Genomic DNA, 12803 nt, shown 5'->3' with positions numbered 1-12803 from the left:
CATTAGATATGCTGCACTTTTTAAAGGCACGCACGATCAAAGTACCTGGGATGTCGTCCCACGCTGCAGCTACCCAGCCCGCCGGCTGCGATAGTGATGCATGTTTGATGTGGCTCGTTGACGTTAGCATGTGGTCTTCATCAGTCAACCAGCCCGTGTAATATTTGCGCAGACGATCCTTGAAAGGTTTGTTGGTGCACACATCAAGTGGCTGCAACAGGCCCATCATGTCGCCCGGTATGACAGCGAGGTCCGTGTTCGCTTAGGCGAGCGTAGCCTTCACGTTGTCAGTCAAGTTCCCACGGTAAGAGTCTACGACGAGGAGCGAGTTCTTTGTCAAAAGAGCTCCTGATAACGCACATGCCATTCGTTGCTGGAAAGTACTGGGCTCGCAGTGTTAAAAAAAAGGAAACGCATCAAGGCAGATGACGATTATCGTTGTGGCAGATATACACTCCAAAGGGTGCAAACTTTTTTGAGTACACTCTAAAAAGTTTACACCCTTTGGGGTAAACCTTTTGATTTGCCACACGATACAGTTTAAGAAATGTTTACACTCCTTGAGTCATATCTTGCCACACAACAAATGTGACCTGTCTTGTCCGCATTTCCTTTCTTGAATGCTGCGAGCCCGCACTCTTCACTCTTAAAACGTTTGCACCCTTTGGGGTGTATATTTGTCCCACAATGATAATCGTCACCTGCCTTGCTTGCGTTTCCTTTCTTGAAAGCTCGGCGCTCGTGACTTTCCTGTCGAGAATGCTGCGTCACGCTGATAACGCGCATGCCGTCGTGACTGGGAAGTGCCGGGCTCGCAGCGTTAAAGAAAGGAAACGCGGGCAAGACGGATGACGATTATTGTTGTGGGACAAGATAAGCCCCAAAGGGTGTAAATTTTTCTAAGAGAGTATATCTGCCACACAATATTCGTCATATCTACCTTGCTTGCGTTTCCTTGAAAACACCGCGCCCGCTACTTTCCGATTGGGAATGCTATGTGATGCTGATAACGCGCATACCGTTCGTTACTGGGAATTACAGGGCTCGCAGCGTTAAAGAAAGGAAACGCGGACAAGACAGATGACATTAATCGTGTGGCAAGATACGACCCAAAGGGTGTAATATTGTTTTACACTCTTAAATCGGTTGCACCCTTTGGGGTGTATATTTGTCCAACAATAATCGTCATCTGCCTTGCTTGCTTTTCCTTTCTTGAAAGCTCGGCGCTCGCTACTTTCCTGTCGAGAAGCTGCGTCACACTGATAACGCGCATGCCGTTCGTGACTGGGAAGTACCAGGCTCGCAGCGTTAAAGAAAGGAAACGCGGGCTAGACAGATGACGATTATTGCTGTGGGACAAGATACGCCCCAAAGGGTGTAAATTTAAGAGTGTAGAGTGCGGTACTTCCCAGTAACGAACGGCATTCGCGTTATCAGCATGACAGCATTGCCGACACAAAAGTAGCGGGGGCAGCGTTTCAAGAAAGGAAACGCGAGCAAGGCTGATGTAAAGCCCCTGCATCCACGCGCCACCACCGCTTCCTTACACTCTAAGAACAGTTTACACCCTTTGGCTTGCCCCTTCTGCCACACAAAAATAATCGTCATCTGCCTTGATGCGTTTCCTTTATCGCTGCGAGCCCGGAACTTTCCAGTAACGAACGGCACGCGCGTTATCAGCATAGAACAGTTTACACCCTTTGGAGTGCCCCTTCTGATAACGCGCGTGCCGTTCGTCACTGGAAAGTTCCGGGCTTGCAGCAATAAAGAAAGGAAACGCATCAAGGCAGATGACGATTATTTTTGTGTGGCAGAAGGGGCAAGCCAAAGGGTGTAAACTGTTCTTAGACACTGTTTACACCCTTTGGCTTGCCCCTTCTGCCACACAAAAATAATCGTCATCTGCGTTGATGCGTTTCCTTTCTTTATCGCTGCAAGCCCGGAACTTTCCAGTGACGAACGGCACGCGCGTTATCAGAAGGGGCACTCCAAAGGGTGTAAACTGTTCTGTGCTGATAACGCGCGTGCCGTTCGTTACTGGAAAGTTCCGGGCTCGCAGCGATAAAGAAAGGAAACGCATCAAGGCAGATGACGATTATTTTTGTGTGGCAGAAGGGGCAAGCCAAAGGGTGTAAACTGTTCTTAGAGTGGAGTGTAAGTAGCGACAACCTTTTTATTGCGCCGCCTTTTCTCCTCACACCAAATCCGGTTCCGGCATTTCCGGTTCCGGCATTTCCGGTTCTGGCGTTTCCGCTTCCTGGAGTTGCGCTGCTGGAATTTCCGTTAGACGATGGCGAGACGCCCGCGCCTGCTTAGCAGAGCTGTGGCAGTCACCATAAGAAGAATGCAAAGGGGACAAGCTGTTGTATTCCGCTGAAGTGGTAGTTCGCGGTCAGTTTTCCAAATGCACGAAAAACGGCAGTGGTCTCCAAGCGTTCAGGCACTACATTCCACAGTACGTTGTCGCTCGTGCCACAACCGGTCGCAGGTTGACGCGAAGCAGCGATAACGAGCAGATCGCTGGTTACAATAGGCGGTGGTTCTTGGATGGAATCGCATTCACAGTTTCAACTGCAGCTGGTGCAATTAAAGCCTCTCCAGCGACGCGAAAGTAAACAACGCTAAAAAACCAAACGTCACTTCCACTCGGAACAGGAAGCTGCAGTACGTAAGTTCCGCTTGGCGCCGGAAGCTAAGGAGGTGGACCTGGTCGGCATAGAGTTTCCTACAATTCTTGTAGGAAACTATGCTGGTCGGGGCACGGAGGAAGGAAACTAAAGAGAGGCCCTGACGTCACTCTTTGTGAAGCAAAAGTGAAGCCGGAAGTTGGCGTTGCTCATGGCGATGCTCCGCCTTTTGTGCCACCCTCCTCTGCGCGTGGTTTCGCGAAAGATGTAAACAAGAGAGGAGGGTGGCACAAAAGGCGGAGCATCGCCATGAGCAACGCTGCGCGTGGTTTCGCGCGCGGAGCGCGCGCGCTCGCGCAACATCCGGCAGAGCACGGTGCAGGTAACACAGCGCAACAAGACACGGTGACTAACGCAAACCCGCCCACGCAGCGCCTTGGACACGGCACGAAACCTACCAGAGCAACGCGTGTGAGCGCTCAAAAAATCAAAACAACGCCGCCATTGTGGCCCAAAAGGCGTGGCCATGCAGCAAAAAAAAAAAATAAAAAAGCAGCAAAAAAATGAGAACCCATACGTTTTTCCGCCACACTTTTCTCCTAGCACGCGAAGGGGGTAGGGCACGGAGGAAGGAAACTAAGGAGAGGCCCTACCCCCTCCGCGAGCTAGAGAAAAGTGTGGCGAAAATGACGTATAGGTTCTCATTTTTTTTGCTGCTTTTTAAATTTTTTTGCTGCATGGTCACGCCTTTTGGGCCACAATGGCGGCGTTGTTCTGATTTTTTGAGCGCTCACACGTGTTGCTCTGGCAGGTTTCATGCCGTGGCAAAGGCGCTGTGTGGACGGGTTTGCGTTAGTCACCGTGTCTTGTTGCGCTGTGTTACCTGCACCGTGCTCTGCCGGATGTTGCGCGCGCGCGATACCACGCGCAGCGCGGCGTGGTTTCGCGAAAGATGTAAACAAGAGAGGAGGGTGGCACAAAAGGCGGAGCATCGCCATGAGCAACGCCAACTTCCGGCTTCACTTTTGCTTCACAAAGAGTGACGTCAGGGCCTCTCCTTAGTTTCCTTCCTCCGTGGGGTAGGGCCTCTCCTTAGTTTCCTTCCTCCGTGTGGTCGGGGGAAACGTTCCGTGTGGTCGGGGGAAACGTGTATGGAGGGGCTTTAGGCTGATGATTATCGTTGTGTGGCAGAGATACACCCCAAAGAGTACACTCTTAAAACGGTTGCACCCTTTGGGGTGTATATTTGTCCCACAACAATAATCGTCATCTGCCTTGCTTGCGTTTCCTTTCTTGAAACTCGGCGCTCGCTACCTTCCTCTCGAGAATGCTGCGTCACACTGATAACGCGCATGCCGTTCGTGACTGGGAAGTACCGGGCTCGTAGCGTTAAAGAAAGGAAACGCGGGCAAGACAGATGACGATTATTGTTGTGGGACAAGACGCACCCCAAAGGGTGTAAATTTTTCTAAGAGTGTAACTTTGCCTGTTCTTAAAACGGTTGCACCCTTTGGGGTGTGTATTTGTCCCACAATGATAATCGTCACCTGCGTTGCTTGCGTTTCCTTTCTTGAAAACTCGGCGCTCGCTACTTTCCTGTCGAGAATGCTGCGTCACACTGATAACGCGCATGCCGTTCGTGCCTGGGAAGTACCGGGCTCGCCGCGTTAAAGAAAGGAAACGCGGGTAAGACAGATGATTATCGTTGTGGGACAAGATAAACCCCAAAGGGTGTAAAATTTCCTTAGAGTGCACTCTAAAAAGGTTTTCACCCTTTGGGGCGTATATCTGCCACGCAACGATAATCATCTGCCTTACCGCATTTCCTTTCTTTTACGCTGCGAGCCCGCTACTTTGCAGTATCGAACGGCATGCGCGTTATCAGCATTACATAGCATTCGACAGGAAAGTAGCTGGCGCGGCGTTTTCAAGAAAGGAAACGCATCAAGGCAGATGACGATTATCGTTGTGTGGCAGAAGGGGCACTCAAAGGGTGTAAACCATAGTTTCTCACTACATTACCTAGAGGGAAATCTGGCGCTGCTGCTCTGTGGTACGCATGGGAATGCCGGTATATTGTGGATTCGGATTGGCATCATTCTCGTAGAGACGGGACGCCTTGAAGACGCGCTTGGCAAGTTCCGTTCCGTCGGTCACAATGATTCATTTTACGTTAAGGAGCTCGTGTCGCAGAAAAGCCGGTGTCGGCGGCGTTGGCCGTGAGCGATAAATCCCGGGAGGCACTTAATGAATAAAAAATAGCTTGCAAGATGGGCTGGGTGGGAATCGAACCAAGCATAGAGTTTCCTACAAAATTACTAGAGGGAACTCTGGCGCTAGTGTCTACGTGAGCTACAATGGGAGCGATTGTCCCAGCATGGGAATTATGGGAAGTACATGGATTTGCCTAAACTTCGTCTTTTTGGCTTCAAACGGCTTTGTAAACTCGTCATTTTCAACAGTTTATTGCGTATTAAATGATTAAATAAAATCATTAAAATTGCCCGACGGCAGGATTCGAACACAGGGACTCTAGTACATAAGCCTGACATTGAAACCATTAAGCCACGGGTGTATGTATCGACAAACGAATGAAACGCACTTATGAACTTATCGCGGGCATGCCAGTGCTTTGAGACGCTTGGTGCGTTTCGATTTGGGCACATAGTCAAGCTAAATCGTTGCAATTAATAGCAATTGTACGCGTTCCCGGCGTCTTCTGCACTTCGAAGATTATAGATTGCGCTGAAATATACGACAATAAGATTTATATAGCGTAATATACATAGCCACAAAAACGTCTGAATCCATAAGCACGAAGATCAGACAAATCCATATACTTCCCATCATTCCCATGGTAGGACAACGACTGCAGCGCCAGAGTTCCCTCTAGTAATTTTGTAGGAAACTCTATGGAACTAAGACCTCCGGAGTGTGAGACGGAGACGCTACCACTTAGCAACGAGTTCGATGCTTCAAAGCGGTACAAAAGCGCCTCTAGTGAATGCAGTGTTGCCTTAGAAACGAGCCGTAGAAAGTTATACTGCGGTGTATATCGGTAATTATGAACATGTAACTTAAAGAAGGCGCAGTTACACGAGTAGCGAAGTGCATTTCCGCTACACTTCTGCGCTTTCCGCACACGCAGAGCCATCTTGCGGCAAACACAGAAGACCCCCTCCTCTCAATGCACAGCGCTGCCCCGACAGGTGGCGCGCCACACGCGCATTGGGGCTGTGCGGGGACCGGAGCGAGGCGCGTCGCGGCCCGGACTCCCTCTCCCCTGACGACGCTTCGCCGTGCTCCCTTACGGATTGCAGATTCAAGCGTCCTTCCTTTCTATAGATCACCATCTGTCTATCTCTCTGCCTGTGCCGATCACGACGTTTGGCTGGCGTACATCGTTTCCCCCTCCGAGACACCGAGTTCTTTGGTTCGTTCCGCTTGCTCAGGCGCACGTTTCGTTGCCGCGCCGAATGCTGCGTTGCTCGACGCTCACCGCATGATTGGTGGGTGCAAAGTCCGGTGCGGGGCGCCTCGTAAATGGTCGCTGCTGTCGTAGCGCATTGTCTTCACCCCTTGGAGGTTCGACGGGAACGCTGTCGCGTTCCACTCTTGAAGGCGAAGCTAGAACAGCACGAACTAGAACTAGAACAGCACGTGAAAAGCTGTTTTAGCTTTATTATTACGCGAAAACATGTTTTGTTTAACTATGAGAACTTGTTATTGTGTGTACGACTACATGTTACGTAAAAAGTATCAGCGGGCCGCTAAAGTTGGAGAACAGACGACAAGGTTCGCGCTCGCTTTGAAACAGTTGGTCGTCTGTTCTTGCTTTTCTTCGCTTGGTCATGCATCGTCGTGGGTGAGTAAAGATGTAATATGCGTGAATGGAAACATTTTATGAAGATTTTACTTTGAGAATGCGTTATTTACGTAGCCATATCCACGTTTTAGACGAAGCCTCTTACAACACCAGCCAACACGACATGACGGCATGGTGCCCCCCAAACTCTATGGTGCCCCCCATAGAGTTTCTAAAAATACCCTAGAGGGAAATGTGGCGCTAGTGTCTACGGGGGTTATCATGAGCGTCGCCTCAACCTACATGGGAATGATGGGAAGTACAGGCTTCGGATTGACTTCGGTCTTTAGACTAGTGGCGTTTGCTTTTGGCGCAGTAAACAGCGCTATACTCAAATATTATCACGTAAAATCTAATTCTATTTCTGCAGTATGTCATATAATGCACAACACGCTACATAAACTTTGCATGACTTTGAGATGGAAGCATGGTTTACTATGGTTTGTCAGCAGGACACACCAGGGTATGCATACTTGTGCGATTCTGTTCCCAATTTAACGCCAAAGAATAATTATTTATTCACTTTTGCAACAGCAAAACAACCGTGCATGTACCTATATAAAAATACTCATCAAGTAGTTCTGGAAATAAAAATGTTGTATTGTGACAAAGCGTTGCGCGCTTGAGAGGAATGCCAAGGTCGGGAATGCTACAAGTGTCGTCTGCTACGACGCCTGCTCGCTGCAAACGCGAGACTTTTCTCACAGACGACAGGCACTTGCGAACTCTCTCGCTCTTTCGAAAGGTTGCGTCGGCTGTCACAATTGCTGAACGTCTTCAAGTACTTTTAAGCACATCTGCTGCAGTGCTAGCTAGGACGCTAGTGGCCTCCTACGAGTATGCTCCATCATATTTTATATTGGCGTACCGCTTCCGAAGCGTTACAGCGTGGCTTTGCGGGTACCCATTGTGCGACACTAGACTACAGCTAGGAAGCAGCTATCTTTCCTACCACAAGTAAGTTTGTGTTCTCAAAGTCCTAAAACACGCATTTCAATGAGCACATAATGAAGCCCTCAATAAAATTTGATTGTCACGCCACTAGAAGTACAATTGTATATGTCTTGTATCAGTAGTGCCTTCTTTGTTCTATTCTGAAGTTTCATAAAGCACGTAACGCTACAGTGCCAACCTAACACACTTAACAAACAAAGGTCTAAACGCTCAAAACATGTTCTTTCAACGTTTACGATGCCGCCGCTTTCTCGTCACGGCTTCGACGCCACACCGCGACCCAAGCATCGTCCCAGTCGCTGACCCAGCGCGCTATCGCCACTCCTAGCAACATAACAAACGCAGAGAGCTTTGCGTTGCACTGTCGAACTGCAGGTTATAGCAATTGCACTTGGAGCGAAACCGAAACTTTTAAAAAAATACTTGTGCACTAGTTCGCCAGTCAACAGAATGCCAATCCGAAGCCTGTACTTCCCATCATTCCCATCATAGAGTATGATTCCCATGATGGTTGAACGATCGCAGCGCCAGATTTGCCTCTAGGTATACTAATGCGAAACTCTATGGTGCCCCCTCTCCCATAGACGGTGGCGCCAGATTACACTCTAGGTGTTATAGTGAGAAACTCTATGGTTTACACCATAGAGTTTCTCACTACAAAACTCTATGGTGTAAACTTTTAGTGTGTAGCTGCTCTTGGATACTGGAACAGGCGACTGCATCACTGCATGCTCTCCCTGAAACGCTGCTTTCCTTAGCTGACGGCAGGCGGCGACACAAATATATCGTCAAACCAGAAAGAAATGTAGACGCTTCCTATCCAATCCAATCTCACTCCGTATCCGCTCAACAAAAACTGTGGGATTCGGGCTGAATTGGATCTTTTGGATGGCGTAGGTATCGGCGGCTCGACGGAAACCCGCATCAGCAGTCGCCTTCCAGCTGTTAGGTTGCACAACTGCGAAAGTTCGAAGCACATCGTACAAGTGCATGTCCATTCATCCGCTCTGTATAGACATTTTTGTAGTATGGGTAGAACGATAGCTTACGACGATCATGTTCAAAAACTGATCAGCGTGCTCGTCCAGGTTAGGAACTCGTTGACAGTTGGTGTGATCATCGGGCAGGTAAGCTGGAGCGTGGCTGAAAGTATCGCTCCTTACTGATCAAAAGTAATTTCGTATTTCAGTTGGTCGTTTTTGCCATTGCTATTGTGATTTTAATTAAAAGCAAGGAGCGTTTAACATTGAAGTAAAATAGTTGGCAGAAGAACTCTGTGTACACTGCAAAGTGATGAATATCAACGTGTTGCAGAGCACGCAACAGCGAGACATCGTGGTGCACATTGCGAATACGCCCCAGAAGGATGACGAAGAGTCACAGGAGGAAGGCGACGTGAAGCAGTCGCACAAGTCCGTCGGCGGCCAAGCAGACATTGAGGAGGCCTGGATCTGCCAACATGCAAAGCAGGTCAGATGAACCTTGCTTGAAGCTAACCTTAATTGCCATGGAAGGATAATCAAGTGAACATTTACCTTCTAAAAGCTGTGCAGCACTTTGCAAGATTAAGTGCGTCATCTACGCCGGCATTTGTCTAAATAGGTAGCGCAAAAAATAAGGATTAAAAAAAAAAGTAAGAAAATTGTACTTTCGTTTTTCTGGACATTTCCTGTTTGCTACGCATGCGTATGAGTGACATTCTAGCACTCCCCTCGTAATGAGGTGGAAACGAGTACATACGATGGCATGCCTTTTAATTTTTGACACTTGACAAATAGCTGAGAGGAAGGACAAAAATAATTAGATGCATGACGCTGTAACAGCAGTGTGCAATGAAGAATAACAAATGAAAGCCGGATGTGGGGGCATGACAGGTAATATGTCGGGAAAGTTTAGCATGAATGCTACAAAAGCAACCATCTTTCCACAATTCTGTATTTGAGAAAGTTTCTGTCAGTTGTAAAATTGCACAAGGAGTCTATCAATGCAGGCTATCTGAAAGTGAGTGTCTGTCTTTACCACTCAGCTGCAATTTGTTTCAGAGGAAGGGAGAGGGGATTGACATATCTGGTAGTCCCCCTAACATGCCATAGCATGTTTCCAAGTACGTGAAAAAAAAAAAAAAAAACATTGTTGCACTCTCTTAATTGTTAAAACCTTATCACATGGTGTATCATGTATGATGGGCATATAGCAACTTCTTGCATAATGAAAGTCAAAAAGAATGAAAATCCTACATATTCATCCGGAATCCATTTCCACTCTAACATAGCGACTTTAGCATTGAAAATAATTTTTTACTGATTTTGCCTTTAAAAATGCGAGGTGGCTGCTTGCCACCTGTGTGCAAAAGTTTCGTAAATAAATAGGTTATTTTTGCAATGTATGCACTTGAAATCAATGTACACACCCCCATATTAGGATATTTATTTACTATTTATTAGCCTACTTTGATGTTTTGATTGAGAAATACATTCCGATGGTTCTGTAAGGCAAGCATTAATTGCTGTTTCATGTATGTAGGGTCGCTCCTTTTCGGGGAAAACCTTATGATTCCCAATTTTTGCACCCCGGAGAAGATATTTGTTAAAATCGGGTTAATCCCTATTTCTTCTCGAAGTTGCCGTTTCGTAATGAGCAACAATTTAAGTGCAGGTATTAGGAAACTAATGAATGCTGCCTACCTTGTATGAGCAAGTGGCCAAGGTATATCATATTAGTAATAATCATATATGTATATAATATGTGCTTCCTTTTTCCTAAATACTCAAGAAACATGCATATGTAATATATTCTGTGCCTACCTGTGTTGAGTGAACAAAAGCTTGTTGCTTTTTTACCAGCCAAGCTTATGTGAATACGACAGTGGCTCATAGAATCACATTTACAGCATGTCGCATACATGTAAATGGTGGTAATGTGCTAGGAAGTGAACACAGCACTGACGTTGCTCTGCATTGGGAATGGTAGCTGTGACATTGTCAGGATGTTTGCTCATCTATGTTAGGTTCAGAGAAGGGTGGCAGGTTAGGCCAGTCTATCTTGTTAATTTTAACGCGACAGCGTTAGGGAGCTCGTGTCGCAGAAAAGCCGGTGTCGTCGGCGTCAGCGGCGTTGGCCGTGAGCGATAAATCCCAGAAGGCACTTCATAAATAAAAAACATCTTGCAAGATGGGCTGGTGGGAATCAAACCAGGGTCTCCGGAGTGTGAGGTGGAGACGCTACCACTCAACCACGAGTTCGTTCCTTCGAAAGGGGACAAAATCGCCTCGAGTGAATGCGATGTTGCCTTAGAAACGTGCCGTAGAAAGTTATACTGTGGTGTATACCGGTAATTATGACCATGTCACTTACAGAAGTCGCAGTTTCATGAGTAGTGAAGTACGTTTCCACTACATTTCTTCTGTGCACACGCAGAACCATCTTGTGGCAAACACAGAAGACCCCCTCCTCGCAATGTACAGCGCTGCCCCGACACGTGGCGCGCCACTCGCCCCATGACCGCTTCCGCCTTCATGGCGCGTTGGGGCCCGGCTGTCTGTGCCGATCGCGACGTTTGGCTGGCAGCGTTTGAGTAGGCGGTGCGAACAGGGTGCGATAACGCTATCGCATTCCACTCTTGAAGGTGAAGCTTAAGCGTCCTCCAATTTTTTGTTGCAAGAGTGTATGACATGAAGCAGTTAAACAGGACGACAGAAAACAAGAACGAAAGGCCTGACAAGTCTAGGATGGACGCAGAAATGCTCAATATGCATACGGTAATGTATGTCAACAAGGGCTTGCACCTGTTTGGCTGCTGACCACGAGGTCGCGGGATCGAATCCCGGCCATGGCGGCCGCATTTCGATGGGGGCGAAATGCGAAAACACCCGTGTGCTTAGATTTAGGTGCACATTCAAAAACCCCAGGTGGTCGAAATTTCCGGAGTCTTCCACTACGGCGTGCCTCGTAATCTGAAAGTGGTTTTAGCACATAAAACCCCATCATCTTTTTACAAGGGCTTGAAGGCAAGGTAAAGCACGTCGCCTCTTGCGAACCATGCTTGTGTGCACTATACTACTGTACTGTTTTCATTTGTTAAGCTAAGTGAAGAGAACAAAGTAAAGGTGATTGCCAAATGCGCCTGTTGTTTTTCTTTATTGGTTTCTTTTGAAAGTATAAAGTCTGCCAATGAGGATTTGTATCAGCTTGGCACATGACTTGTGGATAGCTCTCTGTCATGTCCATCTACCATGTTCCCATGAGTGATTTCATGCTAACATGGGTCAAGGGTGGGTCACGGTAGTTATTTCCCCTGTGCGGCTGTGCAGGGCTTCCGTGCAGTATGCAAGCAACTTCTTTGCTAGGAATTAACGGAGAGGAAAATTCTTGTTGTTCCTGATTCGATGTGTCGTGGTGCCATCTCTATGCACCTTGAGGAAGTTTCAAAGGAGTACAACTCTCTGTTGCCACACTGGTGGCTCACGACCCACCAAAGGAATATGATAAGTGACCCACCGGTCGGTCATCATGTGTAGGAATTGGAACTTCAAAGAAGTGAAGCCACAGTGAATGTGTTAAATATGTTTCTGTCCAAAAAGGAGGCCTTTCGTATGTTAATCATCTGTGAATGTTACCCTTACATTGCCAGGCAAAAACTTTGGGCTGCCAGACAGCAAACACCCCGATTTGTTCCTGGTTTTTCTCCTTAAAAAATAACACTGGATTTTTACCCCTGAATTTCGAACAATATAAAGCCTGAAAATGAAGGATCCTACATATATGATATGGCATGCAGTTATGGGTTGTTTTGTCAAGGAGAGGAGAGATTTCTTTCCTCGTGAAAGAACAAATTTGGTGTCAAAATAAAATGTTTTTATGAGTTGTACTCCTCCTTAGCACCATTATTAGTACAGATTAGGTAAGAAAATGAAAATGCTAACAGTATTTACGATGAAGGTAGCGCTGGGCCTGCCATGTTGCAACAGCTGCAACACAGCAACAGCAGCAAGAAACAGCTCTAGGAAGAGAAGAGAGAAAGTTTTCTTTTGCTTTGCTTCAAACTCCTAAAGAATATGCAGAACAACATTTGACATTAAAGCAAGGTCTATATATGGTCCGACCTATATATTGAAGCTAATTATCAGTGAAGGATGATGTCATAAACTTAATGAAACTTGTACTAGCTGCAGCTGTGAAAAAAAAAACACAATGTGTCAAGTTTTTCCAGTGTTTCTGTATATTTTTGCAAGTTTTTTGCAATGAAAACGCCTTTCTGCATGGTCACAGACCATACACATAACTGCATGGTGTATCACATATGATACGTAACAACTTTTTCACAGGAAAATAAAAATTAATCCTATTAAAGGTTAAAC

The 12803-nt window shown here is 46.9% G+C and overlaps 1 protein-coding gene across 3 annotated transcripts in view; it reads left to right on the top strand.

Moving 5' to 3' along the window:
* The first annotated feature begins 8272 nt into the window (after positions 1-8272).
* The window catches only part of LOC135907721 (protein odr-4 homolog), a 101126-nt gene continuing 96595 nt past the window's right edge, over positions 8273-12803 (top strand). The window contains exons 1-2 of one of the 3 annotated variants that reach the window (XM_065439449.1): positions 8273-8573; positions 8761-8916. In XM_065439449.1, coding sequence (XP_065295521.1) covers positions 8475-8573; positions 8761-8916 — 255 coding nt within the window. In that variant the 5' untranslated portion in view covers positions 8273-8474. The remainder of the gene's footprint in view (positions 8574-8760; positions 8917-12803) is intronic. The other 2 variants (XM_065439447.1, XM_065439448.1) reach the window with 2 other exon arrangements.

The sequence above is a fragment of the Dermacentor albipictus genome, chromosome 1 (assembly GCF_038994185.2).
Source record: "Dermacentor albipictus isolate Rhodes 1998 colony chromosome 1, USDA_Dalb.pri_finalv2, whole genome shotgun sequence".
Classification (NCBI taxonomy): domain Eukaryota; kingdom Metazoa; phylum Arthropoda; class Arachnida; order Ixodida; family Ixodidae; genus Dermacentor; species Dermacentor albipictus.
This window is presented reverse-complemented; position numbering and strand designations above follow the sequence as displayed.